At 41.8% G+C, this 27,991-nt stretch overlaps 1 protein-coding gene across 1 annotated transcript in view; it reads right to left on the bottom strand.

Moving 5' to 3' along the window:
* PCCA (propionyl-CoA carboxylase subunit alpha) overlaps nucleotides 1-27,991 on the bottom strand; it is a 381,462-nt gene that overhangs the window by 52,044 nt on the left and 301,427 nt on the right. The window contains exon 21 of the mRNA XM_040267408.1: nucleotides 22,206-22,259. Coding sequence (XP_040123342.1) covers nucleotides 22,206-22,259 — 54 coding nt within the window. The remainder of the gene's footprint in view (nucleotides 1-22,205; nucleotides 22,260-27,991) is intronic.

Here is a 27,991-nt window from a genome sequence, read left to right as displayed (position 1 = left end):
TAATCTTGCTTGGGAAATCCCATCGACAGAGGAGTCTGGTGGGCTGCAGTCCATGGGGTCACAAAGTGTCAAGACACGACTGAGTGACTCAGTGATGTGATGAGAAATATCAGTGCAACCTACACAAGGACTTTTTCCTCCAAGCTTCTGATAATTTTGAACTAGTGACTCGGAAAGATACTTAATATGTTTTTCCTTCTACACAATATTAGTGCTAATTAAATACAATGTCAGTTATTACAGCCCTTACAAACACACGTAGGTGGTCTACAGAACAGGATTAATACCTAAATGACTAAAGAATTAAAACACTGGTATTTGAAGCTTTGACAAATATTTTCACTATCTGCATTTCTGAAGCAAAACATCAGTTCACAGGCAACCAAAGGGGATGGCCCAGGAATGTGCACAAAACATGATTAATTGGTTTAAATCTCAAAACAGTACAAGGTGCCTACTAAAAAATTATACGAACAGCATTAACTTTCTCTTCGATGCTGATTATTCTTTTTTCTTCTCTTTATGTAATGACCTTCCTGCACAGTATGTGCTGCCATTAAAAAAAAAAAAACAACCTAGGGAAATAAAAGGAACTGCTTGCTTAATATAAAAACATTGTATTTGAGGAGGAGATAACAGTGTAATAGAAAATATACAATAATTAAAATGTATATGCTTTGTTCTTTTGTTAGGGTTAAATTTGTTTTAATAAAACAACTAATACACAGTTTTGGATACTTTTGCATTTACCATAAGTGCTAGGGAGAAGGAGGAATCCTATTTAAATGAGTCCTGTAGACTCACAGACTTAGAGAACGAACTCATGGTTGCTGGCGGGTAAGGGACAGTTAGGGAGTTTGGGATTGACATGTATACACTGCTATATTTAAAAGGGATAACCAACAAAGATCTACTGTATAGCACACGGAACTCTAATCAGTGTTCTGCGGCAGCCTGGATGGGAGGGGAGTTTGGGGGAGAATAGATGCATGGATATGTCTGGCTGAGTCCCTTTGCTGTCCACCTGAAACTATCACAACATGGTTGATCGGATATACATCAATATAAAATAAAAAATTTAAAAACTCAAAAAGAAAAAAAGGAGTCCTGTCCGCATACCCACTAGGTGGCTAGAATCTAAAAGACATTAGATGTTAACTAGACTTTCATGCATTGGAGAAGGAAATGGCAACCCACTCCAGTGTTCTTGCCTGGAGAATCTCAGGGACGGAGGAGCCTGGTGGGCTGCCGTCTACGGGTGGCACAGAGTCAGACACGACTGAAGCGATTTAGCAGCAGCAGACTTACTGTGGTGATCAAAAACAATGCAAAAACTGAATCATTATTTTGTACATCTGAAACTAGTGTAACATTACATGTCAATTATACTTCAAGAAAAAAAAGATAGTGACACATGTTGGTAAGTGAAAGTGAAGTTGCTCAGTTGTGTCCGACTCTTTACAACCCCATGCCATGGACTGTAGTCCACCAGGCTCCTCGGTCCATGGGATTTTCCAGGCATGAATACTGGAGTGGGTTGTCATTTCCTTCTCCAAGGGATCTTCCCGACCCAGGGATTGAACCCAGGTCTCCCACATTGTAGGCAGACGCTCTACCGTCTGAGCTACCTGGGAAGCCTGTTGGCAAGAATGTGGAGAAACTAAATAATGTTTGATTAAGTGCTGAGGGGAATGTAAAATGGTGTAATGGCTTTAGAGAAGACTGGCAGATCCTCAAAAACTCAAGACACAGAATTGCTACATGACCCAGAAATACCACTTGGATGTATACACTCAAGAAAAACGAGAACATGCATTCACACAAAAAACATAAATAGAGGATTGTTCATAATGGCATCATACATAATAGCTCAAAAGACAAGCAAGGTAGATGGTCATTCTGAAGGAAAAAATGTGGTATGTCTATAGAATGGAATATTATTTGGCAAAAATGAATGAAGGGCCGATGCTACAACATGAGTGAATCTTTAAAAAGTGCTAAGTGAAAGAAGCCAGTCACAACAGATCATACGTTGTATGGCTTTGTTTATATGTAATGCCCAGGATGGGTAAATACACGGAGATAGAGAGTAGGTTAGTGGCTGGCAAGGGTTGAAAGAAAAGAAAACGGGCAGTGACTGCTAATGGATTTGGGGTTTCTTTTGGGGGGTGATGAAAATGCTCTAAAATTGATTACGGTGAGGGGTGTACAGCTCTGTGAATAGACTAAAACATACTCAATTGTACTCTTGGAACGATGGGTGAATTGCGTGGAATGGGAATTATATCCTAATAAAACTGGTTTGTTTTCTTAAAGCTTCAGAGGCAGCCATTTGAAAATTCTCTGTAAATCAAGCACCTGTATTTTGTCCAGAGGCAAAAGGTAAAAAATGGATCAGGAGAAGAAAACAGTAAAAATGCACATCTGCAAAAACAGCAACAAAATGGCAATGTCGCAATAAATGTAAGGAAACTGCTTCCAAGGGCAAATATTTAGAATTAAGTAGTAAGCAGGATGCTGACTACTGCAGTCAAAAATAACTACTTTTTACATATATAAAAGAAAAACATTGAGTCTTTACTTTGGAAATTCCACTTAGAATCAAACGAACTTATTTGCATTTGAAATTGAATAACAAAAGAGGTTTAGTTTCTAATAGTTTTGACCTATTTTAGACAGATATTTATTAAATATTTATTAAAATGCTTTAGCTTGAAATACTATAGGCACCAGAAAGAAAACAAATATGAGCAATTCAATTCTATACCTTCTGTTCAATAAAACTCGCTTCTCCATGGCAGGTGGTACACAGAAATCTACCCAGGGGGTTAATCAAAATTCCCTTAGAATAATTGAAAAGCATCTGCATTTCCCCCCAGAAACCGCAAAAAAGTCACAGCAAGCAGAACATATCATCTTGATTATTAGCACTGAGCCTGTAGCCACACAATGTGCTGTCCCCAGGAATTGAGTGACAGGACACAACAGCAGTATCTGATAAGCCAGGGACATCTGCCCGTGTGAGACGCAAGGAAATTTTTTAAAAATCAAAAGACAATGATAATAAGTTGCACATGTGATGTTTTTGCTACCAGTGCAAAGCAAACTACACATTGTGACAAAAGTCAGCCTTCTCAGAAAGGGATGGTGCCAGGCAAGACCTTGGAGGTCACTGACCTCGACCTCTCATCTTACAACAAAGAAAGCTGAGGTTTCAGAAGGTCACACCACCAGGGCAAAGTATTGCTGGGGCTAGAAATGAGATCTTTCAAGGCTCTTTCCACAAAACCTTTTTTTTTTTTTTTTTTTTCTGTCTTGAGTGTATGTACTACAGAGTGTTACCTAAGAAATGGAAGAGTCCTAGGAACTTCTGGGAGCCGTGTTGGTAAAACTTCACACAGAAGTGCTATACTAACCAACTATGGACGCGCACGACCGCAGAGCTTGGAGACACTCAGACTTTCAATCCACGCAATGTGTACATCAGTGCAAGGGAAACAGAACTACACTCTGCAGGGTACAAGTCAGTTATGAGAGCTGGGGGGCTGCAGCCTGACTGACGACATGAGTCCACTCTGCAAGAAGGTGACTGTCGCACTAAGGCACAGAAAACAGAGAAGGAACAGAGGTGGACCCGGAAGGGTGTTCTGGCAGAAGGTTAACAGGGATGCGCAGGTTTCGCCAGAGCATAGGCATGTTCAGTCTCTCTCCATTCTCGTTATCAGATAACCCAGACCAGCTCTAAAATTATTCTAACTAGCTTCCTAATTATTTTCATGAAAGAAAGTGAAACTGACAGTCACTCAGTCCTGACTCTCTGTAACCCCATGGACTACACCATCCATGAATTCTCCAGGCCAGAATACCGGAGTGGGTAGCCTTTCCCTTCTCCAGGGGATCTTCCCAAACCACGGATCGAACCCAAGTCTCCCACATTGCAGACGGATTCGTTACCAACTGGGCTATCAGGGAAGCCCAGTTATTCCCGAACCACCATTCAAAGCTCTGGAAGGAAACTTTGAAGATCTGGAAGAAATCTTTGTCCCCTCAAATGAACATATACGCATTCTGGCTTAGACATCCAGTCTTCGTTAGTTTAGTTATTGGACACCAGTTCCCTTGTTTCCAACTGTTTGTAGGTTCTCTGTGTATTAATCCCAGTTCGGTTTTTTGTTTTCTGTATCTTACAATGATTTTTAAATCTTGGAGGCCTTAGAGACCTGAGAGGTCCTGCTCACCTGCCTCCGGCCCCTCCCAGGGCTAGCTTAACTCTTAAAGGACAGTGCTGAGCCTGAGGATGCACCTTTACATTCCACCAGCCAAACCTTTTACCTAACACAGACCAAGGCATTGTTTCCTGCCCCAAATCACCCTAGGGCCAGGTACCATATAAGGAGGACCACTCCTAGAGGCCACCGACATTATTCAAATTCATCAGTCCTAACCTGTTTACCCGGCTCCACTTGGCTTTTCCTTCAGAAACCCCAGTAAAGGCTGCCCCCCGGCCCCCGGCTCTGTGCTTTCCCCTCACTCCTTTTTGCCTCCTAACCAACCTGGAACTTCCCCAGTGGCCCTGTGTGGCATGGCAGACCCCCTTCTCTCGCGAGATGTAATTAATAAATTCTTTCAGTGAGCATTAACCTCTCCGAGTCGGCACTAAGTCACCTCGAGAAATTAAAATCCTGTGGGTACATTTCAGAACCCTCTGCCAAGTGCAGACTAGCCAGCAGACCCACGGAGGGCCAGGCTACAGACTGCACAGGGTGAGCATGGAGCAGGGGAAGCTGTAAGTGAGGGAGGGGCCACCACTCTCACCTCACAGGCTCGCCTTCAAACCTCAAGAGCTGCCATTTGGAAGATGGCAGGCTCTGTCTCAAGCTCAGACATGCTGTGCACACATGTGCACACAGCATGTATTTATGTAGGTTTATTTTCAACTCATTGATAAACTGATACAACAATATCTGATTGATCTTTTACTCTGAGGAACATTAACAGAGACGATCCAACAAGAAAACCCTACTGATGGGTAAGCCTGCAAAAACTTTGTTCTTTTTTTATACAATCAAGAATATTATATATATATATATATCTCAAAATCCCTTGGATCATAACTGCAGATACTGATTAAGAGAAAACTTCATTGATAAAAATTGATATGATGGTGAAAATTTTGTGAAGACACAGAAGCCTACAAAGAGAGTCATCAATGTTAGGAAAAAGTAGTTAAAAAATACGACATGCATGTGTATGGGGCCCAGTTTTTCCTTTCATACAATTAAGATGCCAACATGAAGCAAGCTACAGTGAACAGGGTGGAATCGCTGCGCACTACTTATCCACGGGCACCTAAGAGTGAGTTTGTGGAGCATCGGACAGCTTTAATTAGAAGTCCCATCATTTCATGGCAAATAGACAGGAAACAGTGGAAACAGTGGCTGACTTTAATTTTGGGGCTCCAAAATCACTGCAGATGGTGACTGCAGCCATGAAATTAAAAGACACTTACTCCTTGGAAGGAAAGTTATGACCAACCTAGACAGCATATTCAAAAGCAGAGACATTACTTTGCCAACAAAGGTCTGTCTAGTAAAGGCTATGGTTTTTCCAGTAGTCATGTATGGATGTGAGAGTTGGACTGTGAAGAAAGCGGAGCACCGAAAAATTGATGCTTTTGAACTGTGGTGTTGGAGAAGACTCTTGAGAGTCCCTTGGACTGCAAAGGGATCCAACCAGTCTATCCTAAAGGAGATCAGTCCTGGGTGTTCATTGGTAGGACTGATGTTGAAGCTATAATTCCAATACTTTGGCCACCTGATGCAAAGAGCTGACTCACTAGAAAAGACCCTGATGCTGGGAAAGATTGAGGGCAAGAGGGGAAGGGGATGACAGAGGATGAGATGGTTGGATGGTATCATGAGATGACTCAATGGACACGGGTTTGGGTAGACTCTGGGAGTTGGTGACGGACAGGAAGGCCTGGCGTGCTGTGGTTCGTGGGGTTGCAAAGAGTCAGACATGACTGAGTGACTGAACTGAACTGAACTGAGACAGCTTTAAGGTTGGGGAGATGGTCACAGATGTTTATATGCCCTTTTATAAATATCATCTAGACATGGACATTTTGGCACTACTGACATTTTAAGGCAGATAATTCTTTTGTAGGGCTGTCTTATTTATTGTAGGATGTTTCAGAAGCCTCCTGGGTTGGATATGTTCTCAATAGATTTAAGGAAATTAGTCCACTAGATTTCAGTAGCAGCCCACCACTAGTAACAACCAAAATGTCTCCAGACATTGCCAAAGTCCCCCAGGGAGCAGCACCACCCAGGTTGAGAACCACCAGTTTAGATGTGCAATATCACAAAATATTTTGCAAACTACCTGCATTATTCCTAAAACCCTTGAAGGAGACTCAGAGTTTTGTTTAGCAGAGGCTAGAGAAAGAGAGGTTCAATACTTACAAAAACAAGAGTGCATCTTCCACAAAACACTTCCACCACTGTTCCATGCCCCAATCACCTGAAGGGTCAACTGAGGTCTTCTCACATGCTCACTGACAGGAAAAGCTTTATATAAAGTGAACATTGAGTTGCAATTTTAATCTATTTTTAATAGCTACAATAGTTACTTTGATCAATATTACCCTTTCTAAAAAAAGAATCACCCCCTAGCCCCAATATGAAAGCAATTCTCAGGAGGAAACCGAGGGGTGCAGACCTCCAGCCCTAAGCTAAGTGGGTGGGCTCTAAGATCAAACACAGAAGAGGAGGGTTAGTCCCCCCCCCCAACCCCCGCTTCACAAACTACTCTCCACCAGGTGGTCAGGAATCATACGGAGGTGTGGAGGGCCGTGGAGGACCTAAACCCCAACCACGCGATGCGCTGCTGGGAGGAAGCCAAGCTGTGTCGTCGGTCCAGGTCTGACCTGTGGCTGCCCACACTGTACGAACCATGCTGACAAACTACTGTCTGTAAATTTACAGCAGAGACTTAGCCTCATCTGTGAGGTGGGGGCTCTGCCAATGATCTCAACAGTTGGGGGGATTAAACGAGGTCACGAGCCTAAAGCAACAAGCTCACTGCAGGCACACTCAGGGTGCGCTGTCTCCTGGGCACCCCAGTCTTAAAGGGCTGCTCAGCTGAGCAACGGAGACGGGTGCTCAGCTTAGCAGCAGGTGGTGGCCCGAGCTCTAGGACACAGTGGACTCCAAGGGGGACTGTGAGAACGTACACACGGATTGTCTCCCCATCCTTAAATGAGGCAGCGGTTCCATTTCAAACAAGGGCACATGGCAGTTTCACGTGTCCCCTGATGCTTGGTAATTACCTGGGAAATTAACACGGATACCTTAGTTGTTACCTTTGCTGTCCCCGACAACCTTGAGAATTTACATCATATGAAACATGGGAAAGCTACATCTCAGGATACAAACTTGAGCTACTAGTGATGGCTGGACCTTTCCATGCCTTGCCAGGCATTCTGCTATGTATACACTTTCCATCCACAGGGTAAGTGGCACAAAACACTACAGAGCCAGGCAACTACATGCTAGGTGGAAAGGAACAGAAAAGCGTTTCTTCACCAATGCCATCCTGAGGGATGCACGCAGCGTACTTGGCTGGATGCATCTCACCTGGACGATGGCAGGACCCATTGGTGTGGGGGCCATGGACGAGCAGTGGCTTCTACGATCAGGTGGTAACTACACTCTCGCCGTGGACTCAGGGAGTAGGGGTCTCATGCAAACAGTGACAGTAGGGCTATTCCAATGGGTAAAAGGATCCAGGTGAACAGAATGCAATTATACACACTGGGGCTTGGCCTTCCATTCAGGAATGGGCTGTCCACAGCAGAACTGGCTTATGATCCAACAGGAGGAAGACTAAGCGCGAATAACCCACACAGACAATAGGTAAGCGTGCTTTTAAGCCAACCAAGCACCAGGCTCGCTAAAGCTGGCTGCCAGTCTCTCTGCAGGAGGCATCTGAGTAGGTCAGGGTGGATACAAGAACTTGTAAGCTTCGGGCCATTAAGAAGTATCACATTTGTTCTAGAGAGTTCATCTCTAGTAGAACATTATATTTATTAGTGAAACAGGAAAGAAAAGTCTGAAATCCCACTATTACTATTACTAAAGAAAAGTCTGATATTACTACAGTCTAGGCCAGAGATTCTCATCTAGAGATGACTGTGTTCCCTCCCCACCCCCAGGGCCACTCGGCAAAGTCTGGAAACAATTTTAGTGGTTACATCTGGGCAGGTGTTCTGGCATCTAGTGGGCAGAGGCCTGGGACTGCTAAACATCCCATAATGCACGGAGCAGTCTTCTACAACAAAAAACATTGCCCATCTCAAAATGTCACCACTGCCAAGGTTGAGAAACCCTGATCTAGGGCAAAAGTAAAAATGATCACTGTCCTGTGGGTCTAAGACTTGATATAATTCAGACCAAATCTAAAAGACTGTGCAGCTGACATGTAAACTGAAAAGGTACAGTCGATGAAACTATGGATTTAATTATACATTAGGTGCTATCAGGTCCCTACCTGATTAAAAAATACATATATGTACTATGAACATATACAGCCATCAATTAGTGCAAATAATCAATATATATATATGTTATGAACACATGCAATCATCAATTAATTCGTTCAAATAATCAAATGCTTGTTCTATATTTTTATTATAAGAAACATTTGGAACACTGTTCCTATGTGTGACTCACAAGACCAGTAATACTATGTAGCTTTTGGTCTCCACTTGCAAAGTTCAGTTCAGTTCAGTTCAGTCCAGTCGCTCAGTCATGTCTGACTCTTTGTGACCCCATGAATCACAGCATGCCAGGCCTCCCTGTTCATCACCAGCTCCCGGAGTTCACTCAGACTCACCTCCATCGAGTCCGTGATGCCATCCAGCCATCTCATCCTCGGTCGTCCCCTTCTCCTCCTGCCCCCAAACCCTCCCAGCATCAGAGTCTTTTCCAATGAGTCAACTCTTCGCATGAGGTGGCCAAAGTACTGGAGCTTCAGCTTTAGCATCATCCCTTCCAAAGAAATCCCAGGGCTGATCTCCTTCAGAATGGACTGGTTGGATCTCCTTGCAGTCCAAGGGACTCTCAAGAGTCTTCTCCAACACCACGGTTCAAAAGCATCAATTCTTCAGCGCTCAGCCTTCTTCACAGTCTAACTCTCACATCCATACATGACCACAGGAAAAACCATAGCCTTGACTAGATGGACCTTAGTCGGCAAAGTAATGTCTCTGCTTTTGAATATGCCATCTAGGTTGGTCATCACTTTTCTTCCAGGGAGTAAGCATCTTTTAATTTCATGGCTGCAATCACCATCTGCAGGGATTTTGGAGCCCAAAAAAATAAAGTCTGACACTGTTTCCCCATCTATTTCCCATGAAGTGATGGGACCAGATGCCATGATCTTCGTTTTCTGAATGTTGAGCTTTAAGCCAACTTTTTCAATCTCCTCTTTCACTTTCATCAAGAGGCTTTTTAGCTCCTCTTCACTTTCTGCCATAAGGGTGGTGTCATCTGCATATCTGAGGTTACTGATATTTCTCCCGGCAATCTTGATTCCAGCTTGTGCTTCTTTCAGTCCAGCATTTCTCATGATGTACTCTGCATAGAAGTTAAATAAGCAGGGTGACAATATACAGCCTTGACGTACTCCTTTTCCTATTTGGAACCAGTCTGTTGTTCCATGTCCAGTTCTACCTGTTGCTTCCTGACCTGCATACAGATTTCTCAAGAGGCAGGTTAGGTGGTCTGATATTCCCATCTCTTGAAGAATTTTCCACAGTTTATTATGATCCACACAGTCAAAGGCTTTGGCATAGTCAAGAAGGCTGAAATACTTGTTTTTCTGGAACTCTCTTGCTTTTTCCATGATCCAGCGGATGTTGGCAATTTGATCTCTGGTTCCTCTGCCTTTTCTAAAACCAGCTTGAACATCAGGGAGTTCACGGTTCATGTATTGCTGAAGCCTCGCTTGGAGAATTTTGAGCATTACTTTACTAGCACGTGAGATGAGTACAATTGTGCAGTAGTTTGAGCATTCTTTTGCATTGCCTTTCTTTGGGATTGGAATGAAAACTGACCTTTTTCAGTCCTGTGGCCACTGCTGAGTTTTCCAAATTTGCTGGCATATTGAGTGCAGCACTTTCACAGCATCATCTTTCAGGATTTGAAACAGCTCAACTGGGATTCCATCACCTCCACTAGCTTTGTTCGTAGTGATGCTTTCTAAGGCCCACTTGACTTCACTTTCCAAGATGTCTGGCTCTAGATTAGTGATCACATCATCATGATTATCTGGGTTGTGAAGATCTTTCTTTTACAGTTCTTCCGTGTATTCTTGCCACCTCTTCTTAATATCTTCTGCTTCTGTTAGGTCCTGACCATTTCTGTCCTTCATCGAGCCCATCTTTGCATGAAATGTTCCCTTGGTATCTCTAATTTTCCTGAAGAGATCTCTAGTCTTTCCCATTCTGTTCTTTTCCTCTATTTCTTTGCACTGATCACTGAAGAAGGCTTTCTTATCTCTTCTTGCTCTTCTTTGGAACTCTGCATTCAGATGCTTATATCTTTCCTTTTCTCCTTTGCTTTTCGCCTCTCTTCTTTTCACAGCTATTTGTAAGGCCTCCTCAGACAGCCATTTTGCTTTTTTGCCTTTCTTTTCCTTGGGGATGGTCTTGATCCCTGTCTCCTGTACAATGTCATGAACCTCATTCCATAGTTCATCAGGCACTCTATCTATCAGATCTAGGCCCTTAAATCTATTTCTCACTTCCTAAATCAGATACTAATTCTACGTTAAACATGTGTGAAAATATACTCCAAATCCTAGTCTTGGGCTACTTGAAACTGGTATTCAAAAATGCAGATTCTTAGGCTTTAACTCAGACCTAAGGGATCAGTTTCACTGGATCATGGGGATCTGCATTCTTAGCAAGTTTCCCAGTTAATTCCTACACATGCTCAAGTTGAGAATGACGGTCTGACTCGGCTTCCATGGGAAGAGGTGCCATTTCCATATCACTCTCATCATTAGGTAAATAAAAATCAATGGATTTTATGTATGAAGGATCAGCAATGCATGGTACTACACTACAGGGGCCTTAAGTGGTAAGTGAGGCTGGTGTGTGAAGCCCCATAAGCACTGTCATATCAGGTCCTATATCCAAACTATGCTTCCTTTCAAACACAACACGCCAAAGTCTTCCCAGTCAAGGCTGCGCTTGGTGAACTTCATTAAGCTTCAAGGAAGCAGGCATTCTTAAGAATCCTGCTGCCATAGGTACAGGTTTAAATATGTACTTTTTATTTTAGCATTCAATGACAGATGATATGTTAACTATGTGAGGAGGTCAAATCATGGGATGAACAAAAATTAGACTTTCCAAATAAAAGAGAAATATTTTCCTTCTGAATTTTTCGGTAGATTGCCTACCAAGTGTGATCTCAGTTGAGATTACAATTTCAGATGACAGCAAGTCTCCAAAGCAAGTGAGAAAAAGGAAGAGAAAAGTGAGGCAAAATGATTGCAAAGGAAGAGTGTATTCAATATTTTCAGGGGTTATAATAATAGTTGAGCTACTACAGGCTAAGTTCCTATTATATTTCAGCATTTTACCAACATTTTCTTATTCAACCATCACCAATTCCATAAAAGTAGACATTCTGCTGACAGGAAAATTGAGGACCAGAAAGGTTAAGTAACTTGTTCAAAGTCACAAAGCTGGTAAGTGGGAGATATGAGATTCAAACACAATAATCAAACTTTATTTAGTATACCTCCCCCTAACCCTCCCTCACCTCCCAAAAAACTAACATGCTGGTGAGAGAGTTAATTCATAGGTAGGCTGATAAGGAGTCCAGGGCCCTCAAGGAGGAATGGGTCCAGGGCTCTCAAGGAGAAAAAAGGACAAAAAAAAATTTTTTTTAATTCCTTGTCTTCAGTTCAGTTCAGTCGCTTTGTTGTGTCCAACTCTTTGAGACCCCATGGACTGCAGCACACCAGGCCTCCCTGTCCATCACCAACTCCCAGAGCTTGCTCAAACCCATGTCCATCGAGTCAGTGATGCCATCCAACCATCTCATCCTCTGTCTTCCCCTTCTCCTCCTGCCCTCAATCTTCCCCAGCATCAGGGTCATTTCCAATGAGTCAGCTCTTCATATCAGGTGGCCGAAGTACTGGAGTTTCAACTTCAACATCAGTCCTTCTAATGAATATTCAGGGTTAATCACATTTAGAATAGACTGATTGGATCTCCTTGCAGTCCAAGCAACTCTCAAGAGTCTTCTCCAACACTATAGTTCAAAAGCATCAATGCTTCGGTGCTCAGCTTTCTTTACAGTCCAACTCTCACATCCATACATGACTACTGGAAAAACCATAGCTTTGACTAGACAGACCTTTGTCAGCAAAGTGATGTCTCTGTTTCTTAATATGCTGTCTAGGTTGGTCATAGCTTTTCTTTCACAGAGCAAGCGTCTTTTAATTTCATGGCTTCAGTCACCATCTGTAGTGATTTTGGAGCCGAATAAAATAGTGTGTCACTGTTTCCATTGTTTACCCATCTATTTGCTATGAAGTGATGACACCACCCTTATGGCAGAAAGTGAAGAGGAGCTAAAAAGCCTCTTGATGAAAGTGAAAGAGGAGAGTGAAAAAGTTGGCTTAAAGCTCAACATTCAGAAAACAAAGATCATGGCATCTGGTCCCATCACTTCATGGGAAATAGACGAGGAAACAGTGGAAACAGTGTCAGACTTTATTTTTTTGGGCTCCAAAATCACTGCAGATGGTGACTGCAGCCATGAAATTAAAAGATGCTTACTCCTTGGAAGAAAAGTTATGACCAACCTAGATGGCATATTCAAAAGCAGAGACATTACTTTGCCGACTAAGGTCCGTCTCGTCAAGGCCATGGTTTTTCCTGTGGTCATATATGGATGTGAGAGTTGGACTGTGAAGAAGGCTGAGCACCAAAGAATTGATGCATTTGAACTGTGGTGTTGGAGAAGACTCTTGCAAGTCCCTTGGACTGCAAGGAGATCCAACCAGTCCATTCTGAAGGAGATCAGCCCTGGGATTTCTTTGGAAGGGAGGATGCTAAAGCTGAAGCTCCAGTACTTTGGCCATCTCATGCGAAGAGTTGACTCATTGGAAAAGACTCTGATGCTGGGAGGGATTGGGAGCAGGAGGAAAAAGGGACGACCGAGGATGAGATGGCTGGATGGCATCACGGACTCGATGGAGGTGAGTCTGAGTGAACTCCGGGAGCTGGTGATGAACAGGGAGGCCTGGCGTGCTGTGATTCATGGGGTCGCAAAGAGTCGGACACAACTGAGCGACTGAACTGAACTGAAGTGAACTGAACTGAACTGAACTGAACTGATGGGACTAGATGCCTTGACTTTAGTTATTTGAATGCTGAGTTTTAAGCCAGCCTTTTTACTCTCCTCTTTCCTCTTACATTCCTTGTTTTAGTCACATAAAACATTTTTTTCTTTAAGCCCAGAGCTTATGGCTCAATGTGTTTCCTTAAGCTCTGTACTAAGGATTATGTAACAACAATGTATCTTGCTCAAGGACATGTTTCTCCTTTTTACCAAGAACCTTCTTACTAATCTTATCTTAAGAGGTTATGTATGGGAGTGGGTCTGGCAAGATTAGAACTATTGTTAGTTCTAATCTTGTTAATTTAAGATGTTTGTTGTAGGAGTGGGTAAAAGTATATAAGGCCTTGATAAGACTAGCAAGTGGGGTACTCTCATCCCCCTTCTGATGTCTGTGTCAGAAGCTTCTCTGTCCTTTGTCACTTTAATAAAACTCTGTTACACAAAAGCTCTTAAGTGATCAAGCCTGGTCCCTGGTCCTGAAGCTAAATCTTCTTTGGAGATCACGGATCCGACATCGCTCACCAGAAGCTATCACTGGTAGTTCACATAAATTTCTTGTGATCATATAACTGAGTAATTGCAAATATTTTAAACTGACAATATTTCAAAGAGTAACTCTAAAGGTGCTATATGGCCTGTCTCTCTTAGAAACGGGATGGAATCAAATAAGCATTCTAAAACCCTAAAGCATCACACAAGTGTAAGGCATTATGTTATTCATTAAAATTAATTTTTATTTTGAGGGTCTTTGGCAGACAGCAGCAGGATTTTGAGACATTCTGAAATAATTAGGGACACCCTAGGACACTGTGAAATCATGATTGAGGTTGCACTAAATTGGCTTCCAATAGCCACATATAATAGAAATGATTTGGACAATAGATAATGTCACTTTTAAAGGATTCTATTAGAGATGCTAGAAGCCTCCCCCTTGGAAGTGGGCATTCCCCAGGGGTCCATTCCAGGCCTGTCCCTTCACCATCCCCTCAGGTGATCTTAGCTACTGCAGGCTTCAGATACCACATCTTCATGTCCAAAGGCACCCACTGACATGCTCACCCTTCATCATTTCCCTGATCTTTCCTTTACATCATACATGTCCCTCTGGCATTTCAGACTTAAAATGGTCAAAAACCCAACTCATTATCTATTCCATCTGAGCCCAGGTTCAGTCCCTGGTTGGGGAACTAAGATTCAACATGCCGTGTGGTGCGACTTGAAAAAAAAATCCAGACAAAACAAAATACACCTCAGGTGATACTGCCACCCTCGCTAGCCAGCTTGCTTTCCCTTAAATACATAGGCAATCTCATGCCTCTCTACGTTCACTTATTTTATTCCCTGTGCTTTCTCCACCATCACTGCAGAGCCGTTTCTGAACGTGCTGTCTCAGGGTCTTTGCAGACGCCGTTCCCCTCTATCTGAATACCCTGTCCCTGCTTCAAACTCTATTCACCCCCAGAGTCTAAGAATGAGCTGGACATATTTACAGGGAGCTTTCCATAATCCCCTATTTCTTTTTTTCAACCCCCAGAATACTTCTTCTTCACACAAGGCTCTGATCATTCTCATCATGCTAGGATTTCCACACCCTGGGTTGGCAGTGGGTCATGGCTGGCAGAGATGCCTTTTTCCTTTGAACTGCCAGAACTCAGTGTCCTCACATTATAGACGCTCAGTCAATGTGAGATGACTGACTACCATGACAACCAACACACGCCAGGCTTTATGTATGCTCAGTAAAAAAAAAATAATGACTAATAGGATATGAAAAGGAGGTTCTTATTCAAAGAGCTATGCCCTATGGTTTACACTTTATGCTTTTGTATCAGAAAGGAAAAAGTAAAGCTAATAGATCCATGGCTTTTTGGAAGGAATGATGCTAAAGCTGAAACTCAGTACTTTGGCCACCTCATGTGAAGAGTTGACTCATTGGAAAAGACTCTGATGCTGGGAGGGATTGGGGGCAGGAGGAGAAGGGGACGACCAAGGGTGAGATGGCTGGATGGCATCACGGACTCGATGGACGTGAGTCTGAGTGAACTCCGGGAGATGGTGATGGACAGGGAGGCCTGGCGTGCTGCGATTCATGGGGTCGCAAAGAGTCGGACACGACTGAGCGACTGAACTGGACTTCCCAGGTGGCTGTGTGGTAAAGAATCCACCTGCCAATGCAGGAGATGCAGATTTGATCCCTGGGTCAGGAAGATCCCCAAGAGAAGGAAATGGCAACCCACTCCAGTGTTCTCACCTGGAGAATCCCATGGACAGAGGCGCCTGGCAGGCTACAGTCCATGGGGTCACAAAGAGTGGGATACACCTTAACAACAAAACAAGAATAACGTCAAACAGATCTCTGTTCTTCTCTGCCAGCAAACCCACCTCTGCACCCCGTCCTGCCACCTACTGTGTACCGATGGCACTGCTGGTCTGCGCTTCCCCGCAGCCAGTGCACTATTGATGGGCAGCACCCAAGTTGTGTTCATCTGTCACACACCCTAGCATGTAGGTAGGAGCAGGCGGTCCACGACTTCTGTTACATTTTTGTTCAAAACGCTTCACACAATGAGATATTAACAACTGCACGTTTGAATTATATTCAGCATGCCTATTTCACAAGGCTGGAAAATAAACATATTCTAAAAGTTCCTTCTTAAGTCAGGTACAGTATACGCAGAACACGTCACCACTAAAACAATGTTCAAGATTAAGACTGTACTTAGAAGCTCACCTTATCAAATCTTATCTTACCCCTATTTTAGCTTTATCTTACCCCTATTTTAGCTGAAGTTTTGAACACTGGAGGGAAATGCAGGAAGGGATGCTAAAGCTTTACTTTTTTCTTAGCATTATAAAATGTATGAAGAAAACCCAGGGAGATGGGTTCAGGAGGGAAGGGACACATGTATGCCTATGGCTGATTCATACTGATGGATGGCAAAAACCATCACAATATTGTAATTATCCTACAATTAAAATAAATAAATAAATTTAAAAACAAACAAACAAAACCAGAGAGACTTCATCAACCCTTGACAAAATGTCAAGCCTGTGGCCACAGCTGCTTTCTACAACTGGATGGGAAAAGCGTCAGGAATAATGAGAGCTTGATCCCGTGGGGATGGAGCCCTGTGAGTATTGGGTAGAAGTGCTCGTCTGATGTCGGCTCTGGGGTTCTATGCCAGACACCTCCCAGGTCCCTCTCCTCCCCATCCAAGGAAACTGGGACCAGGGCAGCTTGGGTTAATGGGTCAAGTTCCAGGGGTAACTCACTCAGATGTCCCTGTTTACACAGGAAAGTAAGCCTCTTGGGTGGCTGCGAACCCAAGGACATGGGACTAGCATGCAAGAAATCCCAATAAGCCACCTTGTCACTTCTGAAACCTCCCTGATACGGAGAAAGAGATGGAAAAGAGAAGGGAGAAAAAGGCGAGTGAAGACTAGAGACGAGTCAGATAGTAGACAGAGGGATTTATAAGGTACAGAAGACCAAAGACATTCTCTGGATGTTGATTTTTGGAAGACAGTAATAACCAAAAACGTGACATAGGTTACTTCCCAAAAGAGTACTGGTAAAGGAGATGGGTGCTTAGTCGCTCAGATGTGTCCGACTCTTTGGGACCCCATGGACTGTAGCCCGCCAGGCTCCTCTGTCATGGGATTCTCCAGGCGAGAATACTGGACTGGGTAGCCATGCCCTTCTCCAGGGGGTCTTCCCGACCCAGGGATTGAACCCAGATTTCCCGCATTGCAAGCAGATTCTTCACCGTCTGAGCTACCAGGGAACCCCACCGGTAAAGGAAAACAATAACAAACCTAGGTCTTTTCATTTGCCAGTTATTTGGATTTTCAACAAATGGGAGTTTACTCTATTCAAGTTCAATATCCATAAGGGAGTTTTCAGAAAGAGTGAAACTTTTTGATGATGTTCATATTTATATCTATAAATACGAATCATGCATATTTGAGCCTTGTGCTATCAGATGACAAGATACAGCCCAAGCTTCAGCTCTTGCTAATTAAACGAATCAATTAAGAGACTACAGTTGCAACTGTGTAGCTGCTGTTCTATAGTAGCAATAACAACCCCGCGGGGAGGTCTTTTACTACATTAAAATGCTGTCCTCCACAACTCCATCTGATATTATTAGAAACAGTTATTTGTGTCTTGCTGTCATATTAGTAGCAAAGGCAAATTATGGAAATATGCAGACCAGAATGGTCCCAGTATGAGACCAGGTTGGGTTTTCAGCTTCCAAGGGAACAATTGCTGAAATTCCAAAGTTCCCCAAAGTTCTTTAATGGAACTGATAAATCTATCAGCACAGCATCCATTTAGAAACTAGGTAAGGGTCACATATTTACATACTTTCCTGCTAAGCTGATACAATTCAACTAGATGAATTATCATATTAAGTTTACCCTCCTGAGTTAAACTGATGGAGTTCAAAATTGTTTTCGATGGTTGTCATTAATCGCTGTTACTTCGTAAATGCTAACTTTGAAATCTAATTGTGCTAGCGTACCAAGGGTCATATTAATACCATTCTTAATGGTAAATCTTTGTAAAACATGTTTATTCTACTGATATTATTACTCAAGCTTTCAAGGCTAATAAGAAATAAAGTATATTTATTATCAATAAAAACTTAATTTAAAATGTACAATTTGAGATTTAAATGAGCTTTAGGAAGTTCAGCGTGATTTGGTTTCATTAAGATCCCTGGCTAAGCTTCAAAGACATATAATTTGATAGTTCCTCAAGAGTCCTTGGGTAAATGCCAACAGCACAGCTATGAAGAAGCTGCTCAGTGCAACGTAGGTTATTTTCTCTTTCGGGCAAATGCATTGTTTCCACAAGAAAAAAAACTCAGTCTTACACAGATACCTTTATCTTAGAATTGTGGTGTTTTAAAGGTAATGGTACTATAAAAAAAATAAATACAAGCAATGATTACAATACAAAATTTGGAATCAAATGGTAACGTCTGTATTCTTCAAGTAGTAACAAAATATTCATCCTTATTGTGAATCACAGTTCAAGTAAGGAATCTGGGTTATGTAAAACACTGAACCTCTTCCACTTCCTTGTGAGTTTATACTATCTGACATGCACAAACTCACAGCTTCACTAAAAATGTGTCAGCAAAACAAACAAGCAAAACCCAGACAATCTACAATCTGAGTAGGCACAGATCACCTGGAAAAGCTCTGGGGAGGAGAGCTGTGACAGCTAAACGCACATTATGGACTGAATGCTCGTGCCCCCTCCACCCACTTCATACATTGGTGTCCCCAACCTCAATGGGCCGGTATGTGGAAGTGGCGCCTTCGGGAGGTAATCGCATTTAGGTGAGGCCATGAGAGCTGGGCCTGGCAGAGGACAGGCTAGTGAGGAGGCCCGGATGCTACTGCCTGACATGTTTGAAGATGAGCAACTAGGCTGGCTAAGCTGATGTGTATTTTAAAAGGATCACTTTAACAGCTATATTAATTAGCAGGGAGCAGGGGTGGAGGGGGGGAAGACAGGCTGCTGCAACAATTTGGACAAGAGGTGATGAAGACTTTGGTCAGGATGGGGGCAGTGAGAATGGTGGAAGAGGGAATTCAAGGAAAAGACAAACTTTTAGCTTAAATTGCCATTTTCTGAGATAGAAAAAATTGTAGGAGGAAGTTTATGTTGGTTTGGGTTTTCTTTTGCAGGTTGTGGCTGTCAGGAAGTATTTTTTTCAATGTCTGAACCCTGAGAAATCTATTAGAATGCAAGGAGCAATAACAAATAGCAGAGACAGCACAAGAACCCTTTCTAGAATGAGCACAGGAGGTCCAGAAGACCCTACCCATAATGAAAGTCTAGGTAGCTGATAAAAAAAGAGTGGCATGGATCTTTATGCAATGATGTAGGAAGATGTTCACAATTTACTGTTGCATGAAAAGATGTGTAAATCCGTTTCTGGAAGAATACGTCTATTGTTAAAAACTTCAAAACCTCTAAGGGATAAAATGAACACTTCCACAATGGTTAATTTTGTGTGTCAACTTGGCTAGCCAACAGTATTCAGATATTTGGTCAAACAGTATTCTGGATGTTTCTATAAAGGGTTTTTTGTCTTTTTTTTTTTTTGGACAAGGCATGCAGGATCTTAGTTACCCGACCAGGGATCAAACCTGTGCCCCCGGCATTAGCAGCACAGAGTCTTAACCAATGGACCTCCAGAAAACTGCCATGGTTTTCTTTCTTTTTCCTTTTTTAGATGAGGTTAACATTTAAGTCAGTAGACTCTGAGTAAAGCAGATTACTCTCTAATAACATGGGTGGGCCTCTTTCAATCAGTTGAAGAAAAAGGATTAACCTCCCAAGCAGGAAGGAATACTACAGGCACACTGACCTTGAACTTGAAATGTAACTACCCTGCAGGTTTTGCAATTGCCTGCACAATCACAGGTATCAACTGCTTAAAGTCAATCAACCAACCAATCTCTCTCTGTGCATAGGAAAACATAAGACACATACTCTGTTGGTCCTGTTTCTCTGGAGAAGCCTAATCCAATTTCTTACGACATGAATTTAAATAATATTTAAATTGTTTAGTTGAAAAAGTAAGCACATGCCAAAGTCTTTGACTGTGTGGATCACAATAAACTGTGGAAAGTTCTGAAAGAGATGGGAATCCCAGACCACCTGACCTGCCTCTTGAGAAACCTGTATGCAGGTCAGCAAGCAACAATTAGAACTGGACATGGAACAACAGACTGGTTCCAAATAGGAAAAGGAGTACATCAAGGCTGTATACTGTCACTCTGCTTATTTAACTTCTATGCAGAGTACATCATGAGAAACGCTGGGCTGGAAGAAGCACAAGCTGGAATCAAGATTGCCGGGAGAAATATCAATAACCTCAGATATGCAGATGACACCACCCTATGGCAGAAAGTGAAGAGGAACTAAAAAGCCTCTTGATGAAAGTGAAAGAGGAGAGTGAAAAAGTTGGCTTAAAGCTCAACATTCAGAAAACGAAGATCATGGCATCTGGTCCCATCACTTCATGGGAAATAGATGAGGAAACAGTGGAGACAGTGTCAGACTTTATTTTTTGGGGCTCCAAAATCACTGCAGATGGTGACTGCAGCCATGAAATTAAAAGACGCTTACTCCTTGGAAGGAAAGTTATGACCAACCTAGATGGCATATTCAAAAGCAGAGACATTACTTTGCCAACAAAGGTCATCTACTCAAGGCTAGGGTTTTCCCAGTGGTCATGCATGGATGTGAGAGTTGGACTGTGAAGATAGCTGAGTGCCAAAGAATTGATGCTTCTGAAGTGTGGTGCTGGAGAAGCCTCTTGCAAGTTCCTTGGACTGCAAGGAGATCCAACCAGTCCATCCTAGAGGAGACCAGTCCTGAGTGTTCACTGGAAGGACTGATGCTGAGGCTGAAACTCCAATACTTTGGCCACCTCATGCAAAGAGTTGACTCATTGGAAAAGATCCTGATGCTAGGAGGGATTGGGGACAGCAGGAGAAGGGGATGACAGAGGATGAGATGGTTGGATGGCATCACCAACTCGATGCACATGAGTTTGGGTGAACTCTGGGAGTTGGTGATGGACAGGGAGGCCTGGTGTGCTGTGATTCATGGGGTCACAAAGAGTCAGACACGACTGAGCAACTGAACTGAACTAATAACTATTAATCAGAAAAGCAAGAATAAGTACAAGTCTTAGGTACAACACTTAATTACATATTGGACAGGTGTCTTCACATGTACTTTAATCTGTAAATTATACCACACCTCTATACATATATAAAGTATAAAGCATGAAGTAAATGGACATTGTTACTGATATCCTCTGTAACTCAGTGGCAAAGTTACTATTCTTTTGATCTAAGCCAGAAACTTGTCCTCTGATGTCCTCAAGTTACAGAGACAACAGAAATACCCAATGTAAATTTACAACCTAAACAACGTACCCAAAAGATATGAACAGACATTTTACAGATTATAAATGATACCTAACAAATGAATACAGATAGAAATATGCAAATACCATAGCAATAAGTGGAGAAATCATATTAAAACAATAAAGTATCCTTTTCACCGAATTATTTTGGAAAATTATACTATTACTAATTTGGTACCTATAAACTCATAAGGAAAAATAAGTGTGAAATAAGTTTCTTTTCACTATGTAGAGCTATATAATTTTGAAATTATGATTCAATTTCATTAGAAATGTGGACCTAATAGAAGAAGGTAGATGGAAAACTGAGCGAAAAAAACAAACATAAAATATCAGTCACCTGTTTTTGTTTGTTTGTTTTTTGGTTTTGCCACCTGGCTTATTATGGGATCTTACTTCCCTGACCAAAGACGGAAACTGGGCCCTCGGCAGTGAGAGTACAGGGTCCTAACCACTAGACTACCAGGGAACCCCCCAAGGTCACTATCCAAAAGCATCTTTTTAAAATCTGTTTTTATTTTTATCAGAAATAGGGAGAAAGTCTCCAGCGAAAAAAGTACTTCAAAGACTCAACAAACTGCAAATAATTTTTAAAATTATTTTGTGTCTAATAAGAAACAGCTAAACTTATTCTATCATGAGAATTTTCCCCACATGTTAAAGAATCCATTTCTTATACAAAGACATCTCACTTAACAGCAAAGCAAAACCACGGTGAAGCCAAGTTCAAACACAAGGGCTAAAACCAGCCAATCACTTTTCCAGTTGATCTCTCTGTAAATTAAAAGAACATACAAAGTAATCATCCTTTCCTACTTACCACTGTGCCGAGAAACTGAATGCTCATGTTGCCTCCTGCTTCTCGAGAAAGACACTGGGGGAGAAAAAGAGATGTAAAATAAATTCTCAGCCACACAAAAACACATACCTGAATGTTCACAGCAGCATTATCCCTAATAGCCAAACAACCCAAATGTCCATCAACTGATAAATGAATAAACAAAATACGGTATCTTCATGCAACAGAATATTATCTGGCCATAAAAAGGAATGAAGGGCTGATACATGTATGAAGTAAGATGCCAAGCACCTCTTCCTATGCTTGTTGCCCACCTGTGCTTCTTCACTGGAGCAACGTCTATTCAAGACCTTCGTCTAGCTTTTAAGCAGGTTATTTAATTTCCTGTTGTTAAGCTGCAAGAGTTCTTTATATATTCTGGATATTAACCCTTTATCAGATGTATGACTTCAATCTGAATCAGTTCTAATGAGGTGGATGAAACTGGAGCCGATTATACAGAGTGAAGTAAGCCAGAAAGAAAAACACCAATACAGTATACTAACGCATATATATGGAATTTAGAAAGAAGGTAATGATAACCCTGTATGCGAGACAGCAAAAGACACACAGATGTATAGAACAGTCTTTTGGACTCTGTGGGAGAGGGAGAGGGTGGGATGATTTGGGAGAATGGCACTGAAATATGTACAATATCATATATGAAATGAATCACCACTCCAGGTCCGATGCATGATACAGGATGCTTGGGGCTGGTGCACTGGGATGACCCAGAGGGATGGTATGGGGAGGGATGTGGGAGGGGGGTTCAGGATGGGGAACATGTGTATACCCATGGCGGATTCATGTGATGTATGGCAAAACCAATACAATATTGTAAAGTAATTAGCCTCCAATTAAAATAATAAATCTATATAAAAAATGTATGACTTAAAATATTTCTCCCATTCCACAGGATGCCTCTTTACTCCATTGTATCCTTTGATACACAAATTTTTTTTAATTTGATATAGTCCAATGTATCTATGTTGGCTTTTGTGCTTATAATTTTGGAGTTATATCCAAGAAATCACTGTCAATTCCAAACTCATGAAGCGTCTGCCTACATTTTCTTCTGGAAGTTTTATAGTTTAAGGCATTATGCTTAGGTCTTTAATCCACTTTGAGTCAATTTTTGTATCTAGTGTAATCTAAGGGTCCAACTTCAATCTTTTGTATATGGCAGATCCAAGCTTTTACAGAAAATCTAATAATGAATATGGTCATCAAATTTTTGTTTTTAACTCCCATTTATCCTGAGTTCAAGACTCATGTAGTCATCTGTTAGTTGGACATCAACTAATATCTGTTACTTGGGCATCTAATGCACATATTAAACCTAGCAAGTCCAAACAGAATTCTTGATCTGCTTCTCCCCTGGCCTTCCCATCTCAGTAAATACAATCATCATTCACTCATGGCTCATCTTCAATTCTTTAACTTCCTTCATACCCAGTTTCTAATCCAGCTACCAATCTTTTATGTCTTCCCTCCAAAATATATGTCAAATTGGTTCACTTCAAGCCACCACTATCACCTTAGTCTACGCCAAGGGTTGACAATTTTTTTCTCCAAAGGGCCAGATTTTGCTAGATTCTTCTCTTGGTATCTGCCTTAGCGTAACATTATTTTGCAATTTAATCACTTCCAATTGAAGGGTAAGTGAAATATTGTCAATAGTACAAGTATGTAGATTAGAAAATATGGAAATATTCTTTGCTTTTGCATTGAGATTTGAAAAATGCTGTTGGATCTATAGTCCACTTCTTGTTTTGACAGCCCACGGAGTCTAAAAAGCAACTTGACATTAGCTGTGACTCAAACATCAGTTGTCCAAAATGACTTAACCACAGTGTGCCTTTTGCATGTAAATGCTGTTTTGTCTTACAATTTCAGCATGAATTCATTAAGAAATATTATCAAGTCCACAGCACAAGCTAATTTTCAAAGCCGTAAGATGTTCCATAACAGTGGCTGAGGACAGTTCTTTCTGTTTGGAAAAAATTCAGTCTTGGTCCTGCATCAAAAAAAAAAAATCTCAACAAACTCCTAAGCCACTGAACTGCTATCAAAGAGGAAAATCAGAGCATTGAGTTGCTACATATGATAAAACTCCACAGAGAGATAAAAATGAATAAAGGTGGCTGTGTTCTGGTAAAACTGTATTTATGAACCTGAAATTTGAATCTCACATACTTTTCATGTGTCATGAAACATTCTTTTTTTTTCCCAACCATTTAAAATGCAATACTTCCAAACTTTAAAAAACCACTCAACTAGTGAACTGTACAAAAACTGGCAGTGGGCTGGATTTGACTGACTCCTCGTCTAAACCATCATCAGCACCTCTCACGTGGATGACTGCCATGGACATACAGATGACTTCCTTGTCTCCACCACTCGTCCCCAGGAGTCCACCTGCCTCACAGCAGCCCTTTCAAAGCACGTCTTGCTGCTGCTGCTAAGTCGCTTCAGTCGTGTGCGACTCTGTAAGACCCCAGAGACGGCAGCCCACCAGGCTCCCCCGTCCCTGGGATTCTCCAGGCAAGAACACTGGAGTGGGTTGCCATTTCCTTCTCCAATGCATGAAAGTGAAAAAGTGAAAGAAGTCGCTCAGTCGTGTCCGACTCTGTGCAACCCCATGGACTGCAGCCCACCAGGCTCCTCCGCCCATGAGATTTTCCAGGCAACAGTACTGGAGTGGGGTGCCATCGCCTTCACCTAAAGCACGTCTTACCATTCTGCTATTCAAACTCTTCAAAAGTTTTGCAGTAGGAATTGAATAAAACCCAATTTTCTGGGCCTACAAAGATCCTATACGACCTGGTCCCTGTCTATATTTAGCACTCTCCTAACCACACTTGCAGAGTACATCATGAGAAACGCTGGGCTGCATAAAGCACAATCTGGAATCAAGATTGCCAGGAGAAATATCAATAACCTCAGATATTCCAGATGACATCACCCTTATGGCAGAAAATGAAGAACTAAAGAGACTCTTGATGAACGTGAAAGAGGAGAGTGAAAAAGCTGGCTTAAAGCTCAACATTCAGAAAGCTAAGATCATGGTATCTGGTCCCATCACTTCATAGCAAACAGATGGAGAAACAATGGAAACAGTGACACAATTTATTTTCTTGGGCTCCAAAAATCACTGCAGGTGCTGAATGCAGCCATGAAATTAAAAGACGCTTACTCCTTGGAAGGAAAGTTATGACCAACCTAGACAGCATATTAAAAAGCAGAAGCATTACTTTGCCAACAAAGGTCTGTCTAGTCGAGGCTATGGTTTTTCCAGTAGTCATGTATGGATGTGAGAGTTGGATCATAAAGAAAGCTGAGCACCAAAGAATTTACACTTTGGAACTGTGGTGTTGGAGAAAACTCTTGAGAGTCCCTTGCACTGCAAGGAGATCCAACCAGTCCATCCTAAAGAAAATCAGTCCTGAATATTCATTGGAAGGACTGGTGCTGAAGCTGAAACTCCAACACTTTGGCCACCTGATGCAAAGAACTGACTCATTTGAAAAGACCTTGATGCTGGGAAAGATTGAAGGTGGGAGGAAAAGAGGATGACAGAAGATGAGATGGTTGGATGGCATCACTGTCTCTGGACATGAGTTTGAGTAAACTCTGGGAGTTGGTAACGGACAGGGAGGCCTGGCGTGCTGCAGTCCATGGGGTCGCAAAAAGGACACGACTGAGAGAATGAACTGAACTGAATTGACTGAACCACACTCGCACTGGAATAGCCCCCAAGGCTGGCAAAGACTAAGGGCAGAAGGAGAGTAGGGCGTCAGAGGATGAGATGGATGACTGGATGGCAACACAGATGCAACCGACATGAACTTGGGCAAAGTTTGGGAAATGAAGAGGGACAGGGCGGCCTGGTGTGCTGCAGTCCATGGGGTTGCAAGGAGCTGGACACGACTCGGTGACTAAACAACAACCACACTTGGGAAAGTGACCTTTCTTCTGGCCTCCACACAAACCAGTCCTGTTCCTGCCTCAGGGCCTTTACACTTGCCAGTCTTTCTACTTGGGACTTTCCTCTCCTCCCCTAGATTTTTGTAAGGCTTCCTCCTACTCCCCACAGTTTCATCTCAATGGCAGCTATTCAGAGAGGACTTCCGAACAAAAGCTTCTCTCCCTACCTAAAGCTATCTCCCTAATCATCTTCTATGATTATCCTGTTACAGTCTTCATTGACCTTCTTAGCACTCAAATTACCTTCTTTATGTGTTTACGTGTTTGGCATCCACATCCTCCTGATACAATGTAAGTCTTGGTCACTGCTGTATCTCCTGAGTCTAGTACACTGCCTGAGTTGTATTGGCATCACTTTCTATGTAGGAGACATTTACAAAATACAACGGTACCTTTCCCTTACCCTACAAGGGTTGGGCTGATTCCCAGGCAAATAGAAGTAATTTTACAATACGTAAAATGGAAACAGGTTTAGAATTTATATTTTTACAAACAAGTAAATTGTAACAATGAATATGTAAACCATACATATAAGTACCAATAAGTTACCCTAAACTTCCCATTCAATTGAAAGCAAGTTAAAATTATATATATATATGGAGTCTCAGATTGTTCTCACCACAGCTACTCTAGTCTGTGTACTTGAAAGCATCCACACCTGACATATCTCAGCAATAAAGACGGATGTAATAGAAAACAGGGAAATAAAAGTTCACTCAAAATTGGAATTTACTTGGCTACAGGAAACAGGAATGTCCACTTTTCTCACAGTCTAGAATTGAGACAATTTGGTTTATGAATCCACGAAGAACAAAGCACTCCGTGCTTACGATGAGTCTGAGGCACGCCTAAACAAACACAAACTGGCCACTTGATAGGCTCAGAGCAAAAAATAAAATAAAACTTAAAACTTTATTTTCCTGAAACATATCCTACCCTAAAACATTTTCTCCAAATATTTCACCCCTTTTTCTATTTTAAATGGCACTTCATAGCTAGACGAAAATGGCCTTTTTTCTTATTCTAATAGTCTGCTTCAACATTTATAAAATATACTCCCTTTTCCCTTCTTTAAGGAAAAGAATATTTAAGAAGACTTTGTTAATGCAACAATTTCAACATTTGTTAGAATCAAATTCATGCACAATTAGCAAGATTGCTCACTCAAAAAAAGCAAAAACAGTCACAAAGTTTTAAAATGCTCCAAAGATATCTCGCATATAATAAAATCAGAGGCAGTTTCACCTTTAAAAGTAATCTGAACAGTAAAGAGCAGAAACAGTCATAGTCGTCTCTTTCCCCTCACTGATTCCCAACTTGATAATACGTTTTAAAGGCCATTACTATGGGATTGGTCTTATCGGTCTCCAGTGCAGCTGCCTGCACTATTTTCCATAATCAGTGTTTATACTATTCAAAATCCTCTTCTTGTGACAGCTACTAAAACATAATTTTCTACTTAACAGATAGTAGAGAAGAAAGAAGTATGTGTGTGTGGGGGGGAGGGGATTGAGAAAGACATTTTCCCATTACATTAAATTTTTAAAAGCAACTCCAGATCATAAAACACGTGCCCACTAGAGACAAGAAAATGGCTAAGCTTCTAGGCTACACTACAAAAGCAGGGAGACCTGCACTGAAATGAATATTTTGAATTATGGCTATAAATACATCCCAGCTGTTAAATAGTGATTAAATTTTTTGAAGCACAGTGAAAGGAGCTATTTCTGTGCTACTACTGGTGGGCTTGTTTCTAAGATGTGTAACTGTAATTGATGTTT

This window comes from Oryx dammah, unplaced genomic scaffold (genome assembly GCF_014754425.2).
Source record: "Oryx dammah isolate SB20612 unplaced genomic scaffold, SCBI_Odam_1.1 HiC_scaffold_24, whole genome shotgun sequence".
Lineage (NCBI taxonomy): Eukaryota > Metazoa > Chordata > Mammalia > Artiodactyla > Bovidae > Oryx > Oryx dammah.
Note: the sequence above shows the minus strand (reverse complement) of the source record. Positions and strands in the feature narration are given on the sequence as shown.